The following is a 22,305-nucleotide window of genomic DNA, read 5'->3' as shown; positions in this document are numbered from 1 at the left end:
TCATCTACAGCTCTTCTCTCTGTCAAACATGGTGTAGAGATCGACCTTTTAGTCCAAACCCTAATCTCGAGTTTTAGACAGGTAATGTCTTCTTCTTTTCTTTGTCTTCTCCTATGATGCTTTGTTGTTTGCTTCTCGTTAATCAGTGTATTAATGTGTGGGTGGTTTATTATTTTGACAGATCTGAAGATTGTAGCGGCGGCTAGATCAGAGCCAGATCTGGTGGAATTTGAACGACGATGTCGATGATGATATTGACGCCACCGCCGGTATTACTTCAGCTTCTCTCGTAAGAATCCATCTCTCAACTTCTTCTCCTTATCGATTTCTCATTTCCAAATTTTAATGACGACAATCGTTTACTTGTTGTTTTCTTTTGGTACTAGATCTGAACTCAAAAGATCTCCGAGTTCGTATCTTCTCCGTTTGAGCAATGGCTTTCGATCGCCCCATTTCTATGCCGCCGCTGGTTTTTCCTGAGTTTGATCAGAATCAGCCGGGTTCAATCGATGAAAAGAGTTTCGGATTCGGGCTTCCAAGTTTTGATTTCAGCGGATCCACGGAGCTAATGGCTGTGCCTAAGANCGTAAAAAATGCTTTAAAAGGAGCAAGCACAGTGATTAATTTTTTTGGGTTCAGAAGTTACCTAAAGAAATTCCAGATACCACGACNAGCGGATCCACGGAGCTAATGGCTGTGCCTAAGAAGAAGGTCACAGAACTCTCAGTCTCTCTTATTTGGTTTTTCTCCTTTTCGTTTTCCTGCTTCTGAAATGTTAAAACTTTCATTAGGGTTTTGAATTATTGTGGCGTCTGGGTTTAAGCTCAGTTCTAAATTGATTTGGTTCCTTAAGGCTCATATGTTCTTGGGTGTTCAGAGCTATCTAGTATGAAAATGTGTATTTTTTTTTCCTTGGAGAATGATAGTGTTAATCAAAGTTGTTCTTGATTGAAAATGCAGATTTCTAAACACAAGAGAGGGATAAGAAATGGGCCAAAGGCTCTTAAACCTGTTCCTATAGATTGGCTTCTCTTGTTGTTTTATCTGTTTGTCACTGTTTAATTCAATAGCTGAAGTATAAGCGCATATGCTTTCTGATTCAATATTCTGTCCTTTAGCATCACTTGTTAGAAACTGCATATCATTTAAGTAACTAGAACTGTGAACCTTTAACAAGTTTGATGAAATAACTTCTTGTGTTCATCGCGGTACAATAGTCAACTTGTTTGGCCGTGGCAATAAATCACACTTGTTTGGCCTTGGCATATGCTTGATTCTGTATTTGTATCGCTTATCATGATTTCATGATGAGGGCACTTGTATATACCGTTGTTTAAGTGCATACTCTTTTTGTGTTCCAGGAGTTGCGGGCGAGTTAAGCTGCCACATTTCTTTTGTTGCAGCGGTGAGCGGCTAAACCCTAGTGAGCAAGGCAATTCGAACAACTGATAAAGGTTTTCAATATGATCACTCCTTGTTGGATATCAAGAGGCAGCAACCTTGGCTTTTTTAGTAGTAGACTCGAGTGATATGATAGACTTAGTTGATGCTGTTTTGGCAAACTATTTGGGTTTTTGCTGCAAGATCAATATGCTCATGCTTCTTACGCTTGTTGTGTCAATACCTCATAATTTCTTAGAGTGTTTCAAGGGTAATTATTGGTGTATCATAGTTAAAATAGCTCACAGGTGTGATCGCTGTTGTTTGTTTAGTAGGTCTCTCTCCCATTGTGACAGAGAGAGCACAACAATAATAACCCTAGGTAGAAAAGATTGTTATATCCGAAGACTCATCATGCTCATTTCCTACTTCTTTATTGTTTTACAAGGAACTATACAAAATTGGAGTACCACTCATGTGAAAAAAACCTTGATTTGATAACAATCTAAGATTTAACTATCTCGATCTTCCTCTTCATCATAGTTGAATGGTAGCGGAACTGATTTGAATGCTCTGAATTTTCCCACATTGTTCAAATGCTCGTTCTCCAACCTTCACAACCAGACAAAGCAAGAACCCTTACGTAAAAAATGCTTTAAAAGGAGCAAGCACAGTGATTAATTTTTTTGGGTTCAGAAGTTACCTAAAGAAATTCCAGATACCACGACGTATGATCTCAAGAGCAGCAAGAAGAGCAACCATAGTTTCACAATGTAAGAACACGAAGTTGAAATCCAGCACGGTCTGCAGCCACGCCAACCTCAAGACAATGTTTACGACCTACAAAGAAGAGAAGACAAAAACAAAATTATAAAGAAAAACTAAATCAGGATATGAAACTGTTCCTTTTAAGTTTCTTAGTTCTCACCATTGCAATGTAGTAAACAGATTTGTGAGGAACAAGAATCTTCTCTCTCAACCAATATATAGATGGATTGTGAAGCAATCATACTCTTTTTTCAATTAAAGACTTTTTCAATTATACAGATTTCACACAGAACTCCAACTCGTTGACTTCAAAAATAAGTCTAAGTTAATAACCTAACTGCCTAAGAAAACCAAAAACTTGATTTCTCCATATGTATAATATATAATCATTTCAAAAACATACAGAGGCAAGTACATATCATATATCAAAGAATACAACAAGAAAATCTTTCAAATTATTCACCAATTTGCAATAACTTGGTTATCAAATTATGAAGACTTCATGTTGATGTCAATCTTGTAGACATAAACTAGCCTCTATGAAGATACTTCCCTTGAAGTCTATTTTGTGTGGTCTATTTTTGCAATTACAATTTAATAAAGCAGACACCGGATGAAGTCTACTAGGATAGTTGACTTCTTTTGTTGTCTTCCTTTGTTAATTTTTTGGTCAGTTTTGCAATTAAAAACATAGAACAGAGTAGACTTCTTAGAAAGTTTCAACAAGTTAACTTCGGTTACAGTCTACTCTGGTTATTTTTGCAATTGACCAAACCATTGACTTTGTAGTAGACTTCTAGCTAACAAGTAGACTTCATCTATCCGTCAACTAGAAAAAGTAAACTTCGTTGTGGTTAGTTTTGCAATTGATCAAGTTTGACTTTCGCCAAGTAGACTACGTACGAAGTCTCCAGGATTGTTGACTTCGTTTGCAGTCTGTCGTGGTCTTTTTTGGGGTTGACCAACATTTTAATTTTTTAACTAGTAGACTTCTTTTGCAATCAACTAATTAATTNTATCATTTCAAAAACATACAGAGACAAGTACATATCATATATCAAAGAATACAACAAGAAAATCTTTCAAATTATTCACCAATTTGCAATAACTTGGTTATCAAATTATGAAGACTTCATGTTTATGTCAATCTTGTAGACATAAACTAGCCTCTATGAAGATACTTCCCTTGAAGTCTATTTTGTGTGGTCTATTTTTGCAATTACAATTTAATAAAGCAGACACCGGATGAAGTCTACTAGGATAGTTGACTTCTTTTGTTGTCTTCCTTTGTTAATTTTTTGGTCAGTTTTGCAATTAAAAACATAGAACAGAGTAGACTTCTTAGAAAGTTTCAACAAGTTAACTTCGGTTACAGTCTACTCTGGTTATTTTTGCAATTGACCAAACCATTGACTTTGTAGTAGACTTCTAGCTAACAAGTAGACTTCATCTATCCGTCAACTAGAAAAAGTAAACTTCGTTGTGGTTAGTTTTGCAATTGACCAAGTTTGACTTTCGCCAAGTAGACTACGTACGAAGTCTCCAGGATTGTTGACTTCGTTTGCAGTCTGCCGTGGTCATTTTTGGGGTTGACCAACATTTTAATTTTTTAACTAGTAGACTTCTTTTGCAATCAACTAATTAATTTTCTATCAATAATATGACGGTCAATGTTTTTATATTTTGGTCAAATCCAAAAATAGCCACTATAGAAGTCTACTCTTTTATTATCGGAAGAAGACTTCGTCCGACAGTCATAACTAAAAAGTCAAGAATTTGGTCAATTGCAAAAATACACCTTAGTAGACTGCAAACGAAGTATCCGATAGAAACATTATAATGCAGTCTGAACCATATTTTTTTGTTTTCAAATGAAATTAAGGAGACTGAAATTTCAGTCTACGGGTTCGAAACTCAATAAATTTTTAATTGCAAATTTGACCACATAGTAGACTTTACATGATATTATGACGGTTAGACTAACAAATGAAGTCTAATTTCGCAAAAAATTAAGCAAAATCATGAAATCTACCGGAAAATAACCTTATTGGTGGTTGTTTTGCAATGTCAAACACCGAGGACGTCGTCTTTAGTCACCACAGTAGAGACCCAGCACCAATTTAATCACTATCCAAGAATCATGACATATAACAAGATGAATGCACTTGCAAATTTTCTTGGATTAAAATGGAGAGGAGATGGAAGAAAATGAAGTTCTCATAGCATTGGGTGTTATTTAAAGCTTCAACAACCTGATGCACTTACAAATTCAGGTTGTTGAAGCTTTAAGAGCTTCAAATTTGGTTGTTCATAGTTGTTGGAAAATTGATGGTGGTGGCACAACCGTAAATAAAAGAAGAAGATGAGGATATGGATGTAATAAACATTTTCGCAATAAATTCAAATAAATCAGAAATAATGGCATTTTTGTAAATAAAATGAATGGACAAGGATTTAATAGGAAGAAAGTGGCAAATGTTGGAGAGAGAAAAAAAAGAGTCTAACATTGCAATTGACTCAAGTTTGTAGTCTAATTTTCCAAGTCTTCCTATTTTAATTGAAACAAATAGTGACATTAGGAGTAGTAGTACAATTCAGCACTATAATGCTTCGTTGTATATCGGTTTATGAAAGTTTTAAACTTTAGGATGAGGACAATGAGTGTTGCAATAGTGTTTGTCATAGCATTGCTTTTCGTTTAATCCGCAACAATAACAGTTTCTTCTTAAACTGAAAGTAGGGTCGCAATTAACATGAAAACATGTTGGTACATAGATTTTGTTCCACCTTCTTATATCTCTAACCTCCATCCTCACACCTGCACGTTGAATTTAAACACACATCAACCCAAATTTTATGATGAAAAAGCAATTTCAATAAATAAAATTTTCTATATATCAGAAAACCTATATTTTACATACATTGATTTAGAGCAAATAGAGTGAGCATAAGTATGCAGACGAGAGAGTACATATATATGTGATATTTTCATGGTTGGATGTCCCAAAACATATTATTGTATTTTTTGATTATATATATGAGTTGTTGTAATATACAGAAAATTAATCAATACTATATTACAAGATATAGAAAAGCCTAAATTACAATAACTATAAGAAGTAAGTATAATTTATATTTTTGAGTTTTGAAATGCAATAAATTTAGTTTTTAACCATACTAATTTCTTTCTCACATATTAATATAAGTTTTTTTTACACATTAATTTTCTAAAAGATGAAACTTTACAGGAGGACAACGGGGGCTGGAATCGCATGCTTTTTGGATCCAGTAACAAATCGTTATATCATGAAAACAACACCAACAGTTCCATTTGAAAAAAGTTTCTCCGCATTGGGCAGGAACACAATTTGGAATGTAGAGCTTGCTCATGCTCTCTCTTTCTCCAACATCCGCATGCATGCCTACACATTTGAAACTACACATCATTATCCCACCAAACATTGACAATAAACGAAAACAAAGAGAGAGTTGTTATATGAAAGCACTTACATTGATGAAGAGCAAAGAAGGAGAGCATGGATACGAGGAATATAACTGTTTGTGACTTCATCGTTTTGTTTGTATTGTTTGTCTTGGACAACAATTTTATGATTTATTTTCTCTAAATGCAAGTAAAGTATGTGATTTCTATTTTATAGTCACATGTATTGTTCATAACTTAATTAAATAGGTAAAGTAAATATTGTCATTAATAACTATCTAAACTAGTTAACTAGTTAACCAGTCAACCACATTTGTTTACAGAATTGCCGTGTCGTCTAGTGATTTTAGTAGTCAACGGTAATAACTTTTAGTTTGACTTCCTTCCAGTAATAACTTTAGTGTTCCTTGGCCAAGTGTAGTCAACGACTCTAGATTTTTCCAAATTGTGTAACTTTCTTTTGTTATATTTTTTTCACTTTTGTTTTTTTTAAGACATCTCCCCCTAAAGAATAAAGATGAGGGATGATGATGGTCTAACACGACGTGAACAATCTTTTCAAAGATTATGAAACAAATTCATATCCATATAACAAAATTAATTATAAAACGACAAGATAAGCAATTTCTATGTGATTATAATAACAATAAGAACTAAGTATAATTTATATTTTTGGGTTTTGAAATGCAATAATTTAGTTTTTAACCATACTAATTTATTTTTCCTTCTTTTGATGTATTGATTTTTTTTGTTTTACACATTAATTTTCTAAAAGATTAAAACTTTAAAGGAGGACAACGGGGTCTGGACTCGCATGCTTTTTTGGTATAGAAACAAATATTTTGATCATGAAAACAACACCAACAATTCCGTTTGAAACTAATATCTTCGCCGCATTGGGCAGGAACACAGTTTGATATTTTGAGCTTGTTCACGCTATCTATTTCTCTAACATCCACGTGCATTCCTACACATTTGAAACTACAAATCGTTAACACAAAAAACGAAAACAAAGGTTTGCTATATATTTATGAAAACACCTTATACATACATTGCTGTAGAGCAAAGAAAGAGAACATGAGTATGAAGAATATAACTGTTGGTGACTTCATCGTTTGTTTTGTCTAAGACAACAATTTTATGATTTCTTTGCTCTAATTTAGTTGTCTTAGTAAAGTACACAGTATGTGAAATCTCTTTTATTTATAGTCACGTATATCATCGTCTTATTGATCATCTAAACTAGTAAACTAATTTTGTAGTCAACTGATTTCAGTTTTTTTACCAAAACTGAATGTACTTAATTAATATAGAGAATTTGCCGGAAAAACGGCCAAAATCAACACAAACTATTTTCAGAACGCATTTTCATATCCAATCTATGATACTATGCATATATCAACTTGAACAGAATAAATTTTTTAATTTCCTACCTAAACTTTAAAAAATTTAGCAGATTATGCTATTATTTGAGATCAATATTATTTGTTCATACATTAGCAAACGCTCAATAATCAACAATAAAAATAGAGCAAAAATTACAAAATCTAAATCTGAGTTTTACAAAATTCATAGAACTTCATGAAGAAACACAAAATAAAAACTCGAACCCAGGTGATATGAGAGATGAATCATCCGTATAAATAACCCTAGATTCTTTCAAGTAATAGGAAGAAGAAGAGGAGGGTTTTTATTAGTCTACAATTATCAGTTTTGCTTAACCCTAATATTCATTTTGCTCTGTTTTTCGATTTTGGATTTTGTAATCAAGATTGAGTTCACTTTTGTTCGTAGGAGGGAGAAGAAGAAAGACGGAAACCAATATATTAGATCTTTGTTCTAACTAATCTGAAACACCGATGTGTCCGAGTGGTTAAGAACCTGTTTTTACATACTATGCCACTTATGTTCAAGTCCTACTTGAGCATTTTTTCTGTTTTTTTTGACGTTTTTGCCACGTATCATCTTGATGGTATATGACTCAGCACCGTCAATTGGTCAACTAATATCATTTAAAGAAAGGTTAAAATTCGCTAAATTTTTAAAAGTTTAGATAGGAAATTTCAATTTTTTTTCTGTTCAAATTGATATATATATAGTATCATAGATTGGCTATGGAAAAACGTTCTGTAAATAGTCTGAGTTGATTTTTATCGTTTTTTTCGATAATTTGCGAAGTGTGGTAGATTTATCAAAAAAAGTCAATAGCACTAACTTTTATTTTGATTACCTTCCAGTCAAACTTTTGTTCCTTGGCCAAGTGTAGTCAACGTACGACTCTAGATTTCCCAAATTTTGTACTTTTCTATTGAACACAGAAAAAAAAAACGACTTCTCTAGTATCTTGTATTCCAAAAACAAATATAAACAAATATTAAACAACAAACAAATAACACATAAATAATAAACAAAAAACAAATACTAATTAAATTATTTTGATGTCTTTAAATTTAAAACATTATGTCTTAGTGTTTAAATGTCGCAAGACACCAAAACAATTTATTTAATATATATATTTTTATCTATTTTTTCTATAATTTGAAGACATCTCCCCCTAAAATGAGGGATGGAAATGGTCTAACATGACGTGAATAATCTTTTCAAAGATTATGAAACAAATTTATATCCATATAACAAAATCAATTATAAAACGACAAGATATGCAATTTCTATGTGATAATAATAATAAGTATAATTTATATTTTTGGGTTTTGAAATGCAACAATTTAGTTTTTAACCATAGTAATTTCTTTTGCCTTTTTCACTTATTGATATTTTTTTTTACGGATTAATTTTCTGAAATATTAAAACTTTAAAGGAGGACAGCGGGACTCGCATATTTTTTGGGTATTATAACAAGTATTTTGAGCATGAAAACAACACCAACAATTCCGTTTGAAAAAACCCTCTTCGCCGCATTTGGCAGGAACACAGTTTGATATTTGGAGCTTGCTCACGCTATCAATTTCTCTAACATCCACGTGCATGCCTACACATTTGAAACTACAAATCATTAACCAAACATTGACAATAAACGAAAACAAAGAAAGGTTTGCTATGTTTATGAAAATACTTTATACATACATTGCTGTAGAGCAAAGAAAGAGAACATGAATATGAAGAATATAACTGTTGGTGATTTCATCGTTTGTTTTACACATTTGAAACTACAAATCATTAACCAAACATTGACAATAAACGAAAACAAAGAAAGGTTTGCTATGTTTATGAAAATACTTTATACATACATTGCTGTAGAGCAAAGAAAGAGAACATGAATATGAAGAATATAACTGTTGGTGATTTCATCGTTTGTTTTGTCTTAGAGAACAATTTTATGATTTATTTGCTCTAATTTAGTTGTCTTAGTAAAGTACAGTATGTGAAATCTCCTATATTTATAGTCACGTATATTTATGTTTCATCGTCTTATTGATTATCTAAACTAGTCAACTAATTTTATAGTCAAATGATTTCATTTTTTTTTTACCAAAACTGAATGTACTTAATTACTATAGAGAATTTGCCAAGTGTAGTAGATTTATCAAAAAAGTCAATAGCACTAACTCTTATTTTGACTACTTTCCAGTCAAACTTTTGTTCCTTGGCCAAGTGTAGTCAACATACAACTCTAAATTTCCAAATTGTGTACCTTTCTTTTGAACACAAAAAAAAAAAACGACTTCTCTAGTAGTAATAGTATCTTGTATTCAAAAATTAAATATATTATATTCGACATGTTAATACTAACACATAAATAAATCAATTTGTATCAGTATTAATTAGACTATATCGGGAAGTACTTATTGAAATTTATAAAGGAAAATTAATCTATGGATTATGAACACATTGTAACTTTTAATCTTGTTCGTTGAGCTTGAAGGACCAATTTCAATGAATGTGATTTTTGGCCACTAGCTACAATGTAACAATATTATAGTAGTATATACTCCATACCTTATTTATTTCACAATTTTTGTATCTCGGTCTTGGGAATTGGAGATAGAACACCGTAGTATGTATATGCATAAGCTAGTGGAAACCACAATTCTTTAATGCACACTTGACCGCTGTTGCGGTATCTCAAGATAAGTCTAATACGCGCGCTAATTAAGACTAAAAGTTTAGGATATCCGATAAAAGGACGAATATGAAAAAGATGAATTAATTAACCTTTAATTCCCCGAATATTATCAAGCCGTCAAAATAGTCTGCCTCACACACTATTCTGAATCTCATAATTTTTCTTACACGACAACAATGGATCCTTTACTAAAAAGGAAAGGAACAATTTGGATATAAATTACCTCTTTACCAATTTGGAAAGAAACTGCAAGCCATGTGCATTTGTTCCCCGCGAATTCACGTTTTCCATGCTTAAAATTAACCTCTCTCTCTCTTTTTTTTTTTTTTTTTTTTTTTCATTACCATTCCATAATTTNATATATATAAACAGATCTTAACACATATCCGCACTTATTCATATTCACGTAACACAATAATTACACACATTGTGAAGAAGAAAAAAAAAACTAATGGAAAATAAATAATTAGAGCTAAAAAAAATTGTGATTAAAAAATAAAATGGATAAGGTTACAGATAAGCAGAAGGTAGATAAATAATAATAATAATACAGTTGGTCGGATTCTATGAACGAACGAACCCGATCCAGCCCCACTTCTTCCACCGTTTCTCTCAACCAATCACACAACTCCTCAAAATACCCAATCAAATATTTTAGTGGACCCTGACATTACAATATTGCTGAAACTCGAAATTTCATAGAGACAGAGAGAGAGAGAAGAGAGAGAGGTCACCACTGTTACACATGGCGTGATTGAGCCTTCAAAGATTATAAAATCTTTTTTTTTTTGTTTTTTTTTGTTTTTGGTATTAAAGAAAAAAAATAGTACTAGTTGTTGTTTGGTGAGAGGTGGGCAGATACAAGTGGATAACAAAGTTTTTATTGGATGATAAAAGAGAGACAGATAGAGAGAGAGACAACCGTATTTTGTTCCATAATTTTCTCTCTGTGGGAAAAAAAAAATAAAAAGTTTTTTTTTTTCGAAATTTTCTTTCTTTTTCTGGGTTTTCGCCAAAGGAGCATCCTTTATGTTGTTCTTTTGAAAGAAGAAGACTCCCTCTCTGTATTTTGTCTCCCCTGTTCTTGGGGAGTTTCTTTTTTTATTTGAGGAGGATAAAGGAGATTCCTTTATCTCGATTTTGGCTTTCTTTCTTATCAGATTCCCGATTTTTATTATTTTGGGAGGGAAGAAGAGGAAGAAGAACGATGATTAAGTTGTGGATGATGACTTCTCTTCAGCTCGCGGAGCTCTTCGTGAGCTCCATTGTGCATTTGATTTATGGGTTTTATATATTCAGCTCCGCCGTTGCCGGAGATATCTCCCAGACGTTGAATGATTACTTGTTTAAGTCCAATGACGTTGGAGAAACATGTCAAAATCTCACCAATGTTGAGGGTTTGCCTCCTATTGTATTGGTTCATGGCATCTTTGGATTTGGCAAAGGGGTACAAAAAAAAAAACTCCATAATTAAAATTCTCAAACAAAAATTGGTTCTTTTGTTTGTTAGAGGTTTCCTTGTTTTGAGGGTTTGATCTTATTGTTTTTGATTTGATTAGAGGTTAGGAGGCTTATCATACTTTGGTGGTGCTGAGAAGAAAGATGAGAGGGTTCTTGTTCCTGATTTGGGTTCCTTAACTAGCATCTATGATAGGTATTGGATTCGTTTTTGCCTCAGTTGAAGCCACGTTTTTGATCTGTATTGTGCTGATGATAACAATGGTGTTTCCAGGGCAAGGGAATTGTTCTATTACTTGAAAGGAGGGAGGGTTGATTTTGGCGAAGAGCATAGTGAGGCTTGTGGACATTCTCGGTTTGGCAGAAGATACGAACAAGGTTTGATTTTGATCTCAATGCTCGCTCATTGGAAGACATCGTGTATCCAAATGTTTTCATCTTGAATGTAAATCTGACTTTGGTATATGTTTTAGGGCAATACCCTGAATGGGATGAGGATCATCCTATCCATTTTGTGGGGCATTCAGCCGGTGCTCAAGTTGTGCGTGTGTTGCAGCAAATGCTTGCAGATAAGGTTTGAGTTGAATCCATCTTTTAGTGAAATTTCTTGTTTAACCTATGTTTGATGATGATGCTAACACATATGTCTCAAACCGTGATGTTTAGGCATTTGAAGGGTTTGAAGACACGAATGAGAATTGGGTTCTGAGTGTGACATCTTTATCAGGGGCATTCAATGGAACTACCAGGACTTACTTAGATGGCATGCGGTTAGTTTCCATTCGGAAATTTTCAATAGTTTGATCTTCATAAGCAAATGTAAGTTCTTGTAAGACCAAGATCTTTCGTCCTCATTGTTGATTCCTATTGCTGCGGTTTACAGGACAGATGATGGAATGAGCATGAAACCGATATGTCTGTTGCAGCTATGTCGTATAGGCGTGATCATGTATGATTGGTTGGATATATCATGGCTAAAGACTTATTACAATTTCGGATTCGATCACTTCAACATTTCTTGGAAGAAAACTGGTGTGAGAGGTCTCGTTGATTGCCTTATGGGAAACGCAGGTCCTTTTGCTTCTGGCGATTGGATCTTACCTGATCTCACGATCCAAGGCTCGACAAGTATTAACACCAATCTCCAGACGTTTCCAAACACTTACTACTTCAGCTACGCGACTAAACGCACCCGCAGAATCATGGGAATGACAATTCCTTCAGGTGTTCTTGGAATCCACCCGATGCTCTTTCTCCGCGTCTTTCAGATGAGCCAATGGAGATTCCCACAAGATGTATCTCCTCCTTATAAAGGCTACAGGTACACAACAAAAAATGATTCAAACTCTCAACATTCATTTTTGATCAGTCCTTTGTTTAACATTGTTCTAAGAAAACAATGTTTGTGAATTTTGAATAAAGGGATGAGGAATGGCAAGAGAACGATGGGGCATTGAACACAATATCAATGACGCATCCGAGGCTACCCGTTGAGCATCCAAGCCGTTTCATAAGAAGCGATTCAGAGTGTCAAACATTACAACCAGGCATCTGGTGAGTGAATCATATTTCAACAAAATTCCTTTAAGAGTGGAAAATGAATATTGATGGAATCAAAACTTGGTCTTCTTGTTGTGTGTTGTTGCAGGTATTATAAGATAGTGGAAGCAGATCACATAATGTTCATAGTGAATAGAGAGAGAGCTGGAGTTCAGTTTGATCTAATATACGACAGTATCTTCCAACGTTGCAGGAAACATGTTTTTAGAAAGATTCCTCAGACTCTCCCTAATCTATCTCCTTCTTCTCCTCGTTCACCCAAAAGAAACAACTTTGTACATTGATCATTTTTAAGAAAAATGTTGTAGGGTTGATATATCTTGAGGGCTTAAAGTTTTTCTAGGCTATTGATTTATTAATACAGATCTCATTCGTTGTTCTTCTTATTCTCTCTCGATTTGTTGTACTATAAAACAATACATTTTCATTATAAAAAATTATAATATTTGTTATTTGGTTAATGTTGCTCTACTGCCTAATCAAATCCCTTAGGGGACGCCCACGAAGCTAAGTATATCGATCACACTCGTCGTTTTCTCTTCGGATAAGAGTGTCTTCTCTTAGACACAATTAAAACATTCACATATACACGCTTGTACCACATGGTCTTGTTATACTATTGTCTAAGATTTAATGACTTAATATTTATTTATCTGATTAGACTAAATTATAAATGCTAATAATATATTATGGTAGAACCCTAGAACCTCTAGTTGAACGAAGATGATCACAGACTATGTACAATGGTATATTATTATGGTAGAACTTCTAGTTGAATGAAGATGATCATAGACTATGTACAATGGTAAACTCTACAACATCCTATTTTACATTCAACATCATCTTCTTTCTATTCCATCTAATAATTCAACAACACCCAATCAATTTTTACACTCTACACTATATTTGTTTAATAAAGTTCAACAATATATTCCCATCATTTTATTTCATATTATTATTTTCATTTTTTAACTAGAAATTAATATGAATTAATAGCAAAAATAATTTAAAGTTAATTAATTATTTTCTTATTTTTTTATTTCATATTCTTAGACGAAGTCACAAACAATAAAGGTCTTCAATCACACATAAAAAAAGAGTTGACTTGAAAATTGATAATCACTGTTTAGGAGTAAGTAGAATAATTTTGAGTGTAGAAATAATCATTGTTGGTATCTATTTCACAAAAGATGATTTTTATGTGTCTGGATCAAATGAAAGAAATCTCTATTGATAAAGTATAAAAAGATGAATTTTGATATAGAATTCAAGAATAAAAATATAAATTTACTATAATATAATTGATCTCAAATAATTGGGTATAAATCTATATAAAAAAAAATTCAATAATCAATAATGGTAACAACACATGTCTTAATCTCTATATCACTCTTAACAACCTATGAGAGGATGCCATCGATAGTTAATTTGATAACATACGAAGGTATTGTATTCACTTACTTAATTTTTTTTTTTGATTTTGACTAAGCCGATACATATTGTATTCACTAATTAATTCTTTTTTTTTTTTTGACCTAGGTGATGCAATCTGTTATGGAGCTGGAATTATTATCAGCACCACATGAAAGATATTAACTTGTGCACACTCAATCTATGATAACATGTTTCGTCTGAAACATGATCCTGAATATCAGGCGGAAACTAAAATGGTATGTATCAATAATATTGTTAGATATTGTAAACATTTTTAAACTCAATTGGATATTGAATTATATTTGTATTGTTATCAATTATTTTATTAGGTGGACATCATCTTTAGTAACGAACAAGTCGTGTGTGGTCAAATTTCTTTCCTTGATGCTTACAATGACTTGGCAATAGTGGAGATGTGTAGTGAAGGTACCAAATTCACCCCTGTTACTTTTGGTATATCCAAAAGTGCATCGGAGATTTGGTACTAACAATTGGATATTTCTTTGGATTATCCCATACAATATCCAAGGGTATTATCAGGTAAAAAATTTGTACATATATTTCAAATTATATTTCAATATAAATATATTTCAAATTATATGTGCTAATTTTATCTTATTTGATATTGTAGCTGTGTTAAACGCCCCTATCATGAAATACCCTTCATGGATAGTTCATACGATCATTTTATCCAGACAGATTGTTCCCTACACATGGTAAATTAAATTCTTTTCTATTAATATTGTTGATTACATTTGTTTTTTTCATTTGTGTTGGCATATTTTTGTTTCGTTAACTCGACTTCATTTTTTTTTTGTAAGGGAAATGGTGGAGGCCCACTTATCAACATGCGAGGCCAAGTGATAGGAATGGTTAGTCACAATTGTTTGATTGGGCCCGCTCTTGGCTTTGCCATACCTAGTGATGTGATATGTGAAATTGTAAAGAAGAACAATTGGATGAAGAAGGTTGAAATGGTAAAAGGGCAACCAACAGCACTGTATGGTGTAACGGAGCCTCTGACGGATCCGGAGTGGTTTGGTTAGTAATTTGAGACTTGATTAAGTAAAACATTGTTAGTAATTCGAGACTTGAGTAAGTAAAGCATTGTTAGTAATTTGAGACTTGAATAAGTAATTTGTCTTTAAGTTATGCAAGACTTGAGTAAGTAATTTAACTATAAAAATGATTTGTCGTGTCGTTTCACATAACGATTGTCAATTAGGATGAGTTCATTCTTATTCCATATCGAATTCGCTGATGTAATTATGGTTTTCTTTCCGCGGTAATTAACAGAAAGAACCCAAAAGAAGTCGATACACGCTTGGACCACATATTCTTGTTATACTATTGTCTAAGATTTAATGACTTAATATTTATTTATCTAATTAGACTAAATTATAAAATATTTATTTATCTAATTAGACTAAATTATAAATACTAATAATATATTATGGTAGAATCTAGGGCTGGGCAAAATAACCGGTAACGAAATAATCGACCGAACCGAACCGAAAAAAATCAAACCAAAACCGAATCGAAATTCCTCAAATAACCGAATAGTTACTAAAATCCTATATCCAAACTAACCGAAATCGAGCCGAACCGAACCGACAGTTAAATGGTTAACTGAAATGTCTGAATACTTAGAAGATACCAAAAATAATATACTTAATATTATGCAATACTATAAAATAAATTTAAAATATTGATTATTTCTACATTCAAAACAATTAAATACTTAAAATAATCAATATATATAAATTTTATTATTTTGAATTTACAAAGCTAAATACTATTTTGTAAAATCGGATTTCAATATTTTTTCTCCTTTTTATACTTTTGTAATGTTTTTTGGTTAATTTCGGTTATATTCAATTACTTTTGGTTATATTCGTTTTATTTGGTTAATTTCAATATAATTTATGTCAGTTATGGTTAACTCTTCAACTAACTGAACCGAAACCGAACCAAAATTTCTAAAATATCTAAATGGTTATTATATTACTATATCCAAACTAACCGAAACCGAATACAACCGAACCGAAACCGAACGGTTAACCAAATGCCCATGCCTAGAACTAGAACCTCTAGTTCAATGAAGATGATCTTAGTCTATGTACAGGGTAAACTCTTTTAACATCCTATTTTACATTCAACATCATCTTCTTTCTATTTCATCTAATAATTCAACATCCAATCAATTTTTACACTCTACAATAGATTTGTTTAATAAAGTTGAACAATCTATTCCCATTATTTTATTTCATACTCTAATTTTCATCTATTAACTACAAATTAATGAGTTAGTGGCTAAAATAATTCTTTTCTTATTTTTATTTCATATTCTTAGACTAAGTCACAAACAATAAAGGTCTTCAATCACACATGAAAAAGTGTTGGCTTGAAAATTGATAATCACTGTTTACGAGTAAGTAGAATAATTTTGAGTGTAGAAAAAATCATTGTTGGTATCTATTTCACAAAAGACGGTTTTTATGTGTCCAGTTCAAATGAAAGAAATATTTATTGATAGAGTATAAAAATAATGAATTTTGATAGAGAAATCAAGAATAAAAATATTAATTCACTATAATATAATGGATCTCAAATAATTGGGGGTAAATCTAAAAAAAAAAAAAAAATCAACAATCAACAATAATGTTAACAACACACGTTTCAATCTCTATATCACTCCTAACAACCTATGAGAGGATACCACATGGACACTATCTCTCTCTTTTAATTCAACATGTTGAACTTATTCAATTATGTTTAATCCACCTCATATTCAACAAATTTTTCATACATCTTTGCACCAATTCAACAATTTAATAATTTTTTTCAATAACACCATTGTAAGTAGTCTTATAGCAAATAATACTAAATAGCGATTGTATTAATACTTAAAGCTTTACTTGACCAAATTTACGAGTAAATTTTTTGTATGGATGTGGAATCATTATAAGTACTCATGGAAAAATAGTAGCATGTGCCCACAATGTCTACAACATCACAAACTTAAGAGTCTTTTTGTAGCACTAACTTACTCACAAGTCTTTATATAACATCAGGCGTGGAGCAACATGACCAAATAACATATATTATAATGAGATTTTTTATTGTCTTTGCCAATTCCTTATTGTGTTTAGGAAGTACTGAATTTCTTATTGTATTTGCTAATTCCTCTCATATTTTGATCTTGTTTGTCTTACACAAGTTTGGTTAAACGTCCCGGTTCGGAAATACACATGATAAAAAGTTTCTGCAAAACTTTTCTTCAAACTGATTGTGTCATAAAGACGGTAAATTAATTTTATAAATATTGTTGATTGTGTTCGTGTTTTACATTGATATTTGATGTTGCTGGACGGAATGCCCATGACATTTTATTTATTTTGATATTATGTTTTAACCATTACTTTGATTAATACTTGTCTTAATTTTGGAAGTTTTCAATAAGCTCTATGTGATTTAACACTTTGTCGCAAGAATTGATAGTTTATAAAAAGACTAGTGAGACAACTTTTTCATTGGTAATGATGTTGGTATATAGAAAAACATTCCAATAGAGAATGAGTGTGTACAATCTTATTTTATTGTTATTTATATTTTTCTCATATCCGACTTCTCTGTTTATTCATTATTTACCAATTAAGGTGACCTGAATAAGTTAATACGTTTTTAAAAAGACTTCTGAATGTGACATTTCGCATAGCGATTAGGAAGAGGTCATTCTTAGCCCATATCGAATTCGATGATGTCACCTAATCTCATGTAGGTGGCGTTATATAAAATGTCGTTACAATTACTCTAGTTTTATAGTCATAGAATAAAAGCTATAGCTATAGATATCAAGTGAAAAAAAGAGAGGAAGCGCGTAAACTCGGTTTTGAGAGATACCAAAAAGTACTTACTAATAGAAAAACTATCGTAAAAACTTTAAAATCTTACAGAAAAAAAAAAAGAAAAGAAGAAAAACAATTCACAAGAATATGGCTTCTAAAACAACCTTCACCGCAAATTTCATCAGCTATATAATATTTCAATCTTTTTCACTTATTTTTTTTAAACGATCTTCCTCTGCTTTGTTCGTTGTCGTTGACAATGGCCAAAATAAAAGTTAAACAAAAACACAAATCTCACATGAGTCTCAGTTCGTACTCACCAGCCATGGTTATATATCTCACCCATGGAAGAGCATGATACCCACTCTTCTCAATGATCTTCAGGTATCGAACCTACAATACCCATAATTATCACGCATCAGGTTTTTACTTTCAGATTTCAATGCAGTAGTATTGAACGAGAACGATACATATGACAAACTGATCACTGTTAGCAATCCCGACCTGTATTCCTGAAACTGTGAAGTATGGGATCTCGAATTTGACACGGATTGGAGCTTTCCGCTCAGGTGTTGATTCCTCTGCCGTTATACTTGGAAGATGAAACTCTGCTCGCAACATATACTCCTACATTGTTTCAAAAATCCATGTAAGCATTTGACTTTGGTAAAGTATTACATTAAACTATAAGAACTTACCTTGTTCCCTGGGAAAGATTTGATTTTCCAGACCAGTGCATCTTTTTCGGGAGCATATGCGGCAGACCCAAGAGATGTTCTTACATTGGGGTTAGATGCATCGGTTGGTACAGGCAACTCAATCTCAACATTTGTTGCAGTGCTGCACAGTAAGAAACTCTTAGCAAAACGTTTTAAAGGATTTTTTTTAAGTCATGGTTAAAACGTAAAATCACACAAGGATTATTAGTTACCTTCTTTCCTTGAATTGGCTTCTAGCTTTTACTAGCATCTCAACACGACTTCTGGAATGCCGCTCTATCTGCGCTTCCACCCATATAAGTGGCTTTACCTGAACAAGTATAATGTGAAAATAAAAAAATATCATGAGATTTAATTTGCTTAAGAAGGGGACAAAAACCATTTGTGCAATAGTCCACAATTCAAACCTGAGTACTGAGTCTATACGTCATTAGATCAAAAGATCCATCAGGTGGTATGAAAGATATCGTCCGGTCGTTTTCAAAACGGGCTAATCGAACACACCTAACATTTTGAAGAAAGAGAGATGTAAAAACTCAAAAATTGGTCTGGATAAAGTGATTGTCAAGAATGTTTGGAACTGCAAGAGGATACATACTGATGAAATTTGATGTCCTCCAAATCAATGGCTTTTCCTTTTGTTGGCCGCCCCTGTGCCTCCAACAATACTCTATCATTCAGGCCTAACTTACACTCTGGCATTCCACTATTAATACATTGGTTAAGAAGTAGAGGGTCAAAGAGGTGGGGCTTTTCATCTAATATACTTTGTTTACTAGGAATACTAGAGAACGCACCTCAAGTATGTTCGCATCTTCAATGCTCCAACGACATCAGACCTGACAATTTGCCCATTACTGTTCACAAGGATATTTACACTCTCAATTCCATCCAAGAAAACCTGGAAAACAAAACATCTGCATGTCAACATTTGACAACTTAAACGTTTTCTTAAGTAAACTGTTCCCTGCTTGAAAAGTAAGCACCCACTTCGTTTTTCTTAAATTGTAACCCCTCACTCCTCCATGAGACAGCATTTGTGACAGCCATTGGAGGTCGCTGTGTAACTTCCATTCTATATGCATCAGTCTTGATGAATTCACTAAGGATTCTCGCCTCAGTATACTGAGGGTAACCAAAGTCCATCATCTCGTCAAGTAACTCATACTGCCAGCAACATAAGTCAATTTCAGTACCTAGTCTTTATAATAACTTTTGTCCACACATATTCAGCCCATGTGAGAGAAATAATAATATACTATATAGCATAAAAAAAAAAGGTGTTATAAGAGCGAGCAGATGGGAGAAGCATTGACATACCACTACCACAAAGTTATCCCTCAATGATTCTTCCTCTAACTCCTCAAAGTAATGCTTAAAAACCTACAAAACAATATAAGAAACACATAAATGAAAAAGTATCATATGAAAACAGTGCCGTTCTTTATATTCTATATCCTCCAACCGGGGGAAACAGATGGAAATGCAAAAACTGAATCACTAGGGAAGCTTACATCGACAACGCGATGCAAGAAGAAGAGAAGACTGGCAGCATTACAGTTCTGTCTGGACGCTATCATCAAGTAAATGTTACTATGCTGTACAAACATGTAGGTCACCCCATTATCATAAGCAACCGGATCGTTTGATTGTGAATCACCCTGAAAAAAAATTAGACGAAAGTAAGCAAACCCGCAAAGAAAACACTACTTACGAAAGTAAATAGTATCGATTCTGATCAAATTTTTATCCAAATTGAATCCTCCTATAAGCACTGATCAAGCTTGTTCATTAGTTCCAAATGTTCAAACTTCCGTATCGTAAAATCACAAGAATCTCAGAAGGACTAGTGGCATCAGATCACAAAGACAGATCACTATCTTATCTAAGAATTCTATTAGCAAGCTTCCATACAATCGGGTCTATTGCTTAGAACACTTTTTCGAATTCTATTGGCGAATCTCCCAAAGATGGAAATTAGAAACGAATCCATGACTCTCGTTCATTGCATCCAAGTACTCTTTAGAACTCACATCATCCAAGTACCAAAACAGAAACTAAAAACACCGAATCGCAAATCCAGAAAGCAAAGATCAGAAGAGAGAGTAAAACACCTCTTTCTCGATGAGTTTGGTGAAGAAACGCTCAGCTTGAGCAGCTGTGACATCGCCACGGTAATCGCGCCACACCAGAACACGGCCCTTGATATCGAGCAGAAACAGCGCTGAGGCCGCCCCTGCCATGTTCTTCTTCTTTCTTTCCTCCCTGTTTCTCAACGATTTCGAATCAGATCCGATCAAACAGATGGATTAACCCAACGAGATCTGAAGAATCTTATGCTTCGCTGGAGAAGAAGGACCAACGTCAAAGAGAAGAAGGAGCTAAGATCATCTGGTGCAGCTGAGTGGTTTCTCGATAAAGTCTTATTCACGATCTGACGAATTCGTTCTGGTTCGTGGTTGGATTCATAATAGAGACACACACATTAAAATTAAAATTTAAAAAAAAAGACCGATGGGAGTAAAAAAGTGCAGCTATCAAATTCAGCTTCGCATTACTCTATTGTCCCAAACATAATGCCTTGAGATTCCACTAATACGACACCGTTTTGTAACCAAAAAAACACACGTTGCCACTTGTATGAACTCTTTTACTTTTCGTAGTCGTGATTCATTATTGCCAATTGTGAGAAGTACGTTTGGTAATTGAGATCTCTGAGATGTAATCATATACTAAACACATTTCATCTATGTTTAATGCCTTTCAATATCTTCATTACATAGGCGAGAAAGAGATATAGAGTGAGAACAATACAATGAAATTGAAGTGATCAAAGTAATCTTCTGTACATGTTTCAATCAAAACCTTTCTTTTCTTCTTTTCTTCCTTTCTTCTCTTTGAGAGCAACCATCATTAAAACCACAAACAATCAAACTCGCCCAGATGACTTTCCACGATTTGACTCAGCACACATCTTTATGTTCAATTCTATTTGCTTCGATCTCGTGGAGACAGGGCAGAGCAACAAGCCAGATGATGATGTATCATGTTTCTTTTTGATCTGTGCCCTTTGATGTAATCTTAGACTTGAGTGCTAAGCTACTTATATCGTCGTCTCCTTCTAGATCACTGAAAGAAACATCATCCTCATTCACTGTGAACATTGGAGCCCAAGAATTAGCTGAATCTTCTTCTTCTGGCCAATCATCATCGTCATCATCAACAACAACATCTTTAGGTGTTTGGCTAAGACTTGCACTACTTTTGTCATTCTTCTGGATTGGTTTTTCATCAATAACAGCTTTATCGATGAACTTAGCGTTTTCAGACCCGTGTTCGAAATCGCGATACATGATTGAAGGAGGTTCAAAAGCATATATTCTTGGAGACAAAAACTCAGGAGGAGCATGGTCGTAGTAATTTGAAGTTGACGGTGAAATGTCTTCTTCAAGAATCTTATCTCTACTTTCTTTAGAAGAATGGGTTTGATTCTGAAGCTCTTTCATCCACAACGCTCTTGCATCCATCACCTGCAACAATTTTTATTGAGTAAACAACAACAGACAACAAATCATGACCCAAGAAGAAGAAGATAAGAGGGTTTTGTTACCT

At 33.2% G+C, this 22,305-nt stretch overlaps 5 protein-coding genes across 5 annotated transcripts in view; 2 read left to right on the top strand and 3 right to left on the bottom strand.

Annotated features, from left to right (window-relative positions):
* On the top strand, window positions 434-1,602 carry LOC104778665. The gene is made up of 4 exons (XM_010503115.2): window positions 434-586; window positions 640-711; window positions 961-1,021; window positions 1,346-1,602. The coding sequence occupies exons 1-4, from the start codon at window positions 434-436 to the stop codon at window positions 1,447-1,449; spliced, it is 390 nt and encodes a 129-aa protein (XP_010501417.1). The 3' UTR covers window positions 1,450-1,602.
* On the bottom strand, window positions 4,553-5,750 carry LOC104769351 (EMBRYO SURROUNDING FACTOR 1.2-like). The gene is made up of 3 exons (XM_019243385.1): window positions 5,659-5,750; window positions 5,395-5,570; window positions 4,553-4,966 (listed from the first exon to the last, which is right to left on the bottom strand). Exons 1-3 carry the CDS (start codon window positions 5,717-5,719, stop codon window positions 4,961-4,963), a joined length of 243 nt encoding a protein of 80 aa, XP_019098930.1. The 5' UTR covers window positions 5,720-5,750; the 3' UTR covers window positions 4,553-4,960.
* Window positions 10,470-13,144, top strand: LOC104769342 (lipase-like). The gene is made up of 8 exons (XM_010493539.2): window positions 10,470-11,121; window positions 11,234-11,328; window positions 11,407-11,510; window positions 11,606-11,706; window positions 11,799-11,902; window positions 12,016-12,453; window positions 12,555-12,686; window positions 12,781-13,144. Exons 1-8 carry the CDS (start codon window positions 10,882-10,884, stop codon window positions 12,974-12,976), a joined length of 1,410 nt encoding a protein of 469 aa, XP_010491841.1. The 5' UTR covers window positions 10,470-10,881; the 3' UTR covers window positions 12,977-13,144.
* LOC104769332 (AP-1 complex subunit mu-2-like) lies at window positions 18,024-21,259 on the bottom strand. The gene is made up of 11 exons (XM_010493530.2): window positions 20,808-21,259; window positions 20,208-20,354; window positions 20,014-20,076; window positions 19,684-19,860; window positions 19,491-19,594; window positions 19,292-19,399; window positions 19,101-19,197; window positions 18,906-19,003; window positions 18,673-18,814; window positions 18,479-18,601; window positions 18,024-18,367 (listed from the first exon to the last, which is right to left on the bottom strand). The coding sequence occupies exons 1-11, from the start codon at window positions 20,934-20,936 to the stop codon at window positions 18,269-18,271; spliced, it is 1,287 nt and encodes a 428-aa protein (XP_010491832.1). The 5' UTR covers window positions 20,937-21,259; the 3' UTR covers window positions 18,024-18,268.
* The window catches only part of LOC104769318, a 2,894-nt gene continuing 2,030 nt past the window's right edge, over window positions 21,442-22,305 (bottom strand). The window contains exon 3 of the mRNA XM_010493496.1: window positions 21,442-22,223. Coding sequence (XP_010491798.1) covers window positions 21,738-22,223 — 486 coding nt within the window. The 3' untranslated portion in view covers window positions 21,442-21,737. The remainder of the gene's footprint in view (window positions 22,224-22,305) is intronic.

Source organism: Camelina sativa, chromosome 3 (assembly GCF_000633955.1).
Source record: "Camelina sativa cultivar DH55 chromosome 3, Cs, whole genome shotgun sequence".
NCBI classification, from domain to species: Eukaryota; Viridiplantae; Streptophyta; class Magnoliopsida; order Brassicales; family Brassicaceae; genus Camelina; species Camelina sativa.
Note: the sequence above shows the minus strand (reverse complement) of the source record. Positions and strands in the feature narration are given on the sequence as shown.

Excerpts from the sequence above, each read along its gene's own strand:
- LOC104769351 (XM_019243385.1), bottom strand. The coding sequence starts at position 5,719 with ATGAAGTCACAAACAGTTATATTCCTCGTATCCATGCTCTCCTTCTTT. Across the intron at positions 5,571-5,658 it reads CTTCTTTGCTCTTCATCAAT|GCATGCATGCGGATGTTGGA; the intron begins GTAAGTGCTTTC and ends TCAAATGTGTAG.
- LOC104769342 (XM_010493539.2), top strand. The coding sequence starts at position 10,882 with ATGATTAAGTTGTGGATGATGACTTCTCTTCAGCTCGCGGAGCTCTTC. Across the intron at positions 11,903-12,015 it reads ACTTACTTAGATGGCATGCG|GACAGATGATGGAATGAGCA; the intron begins GTTAGTTTCCAT and ends TGCGGTTTACAG. Across the intron at positions 12,454-12,554 it reads CCTCCTTATAAAGGCTACAG|GGATGAGGAATGGCAAGAGA; the intron begins GTACACAACAAA and ends TTTTGAATAAAG.
- LOC104769332 (XM_010493530.2), bottom strand. The coding sequence starts at position 20,936 with ATGGCAGGGGCGGCCTCAGCGCTGTTTCTGCTCGATATCAAGGGCCGT. Across the intron at positions 20,077-20,207 it reads TCTTGCATCGCGTTGTCGAT|GTTTTTAAGCATTACTTTGA; the intron begins GTAAGCTTCCCT and ends ATTGTTTTGTAG. Across the intron at positions 19,861-20,013 it reads GGGATAACTTTGTGGTAGTG|TATGAGTTACTTGACGAGAT; the intron begins GTATGTCAATGC and ends TGTTGCTGGCAG.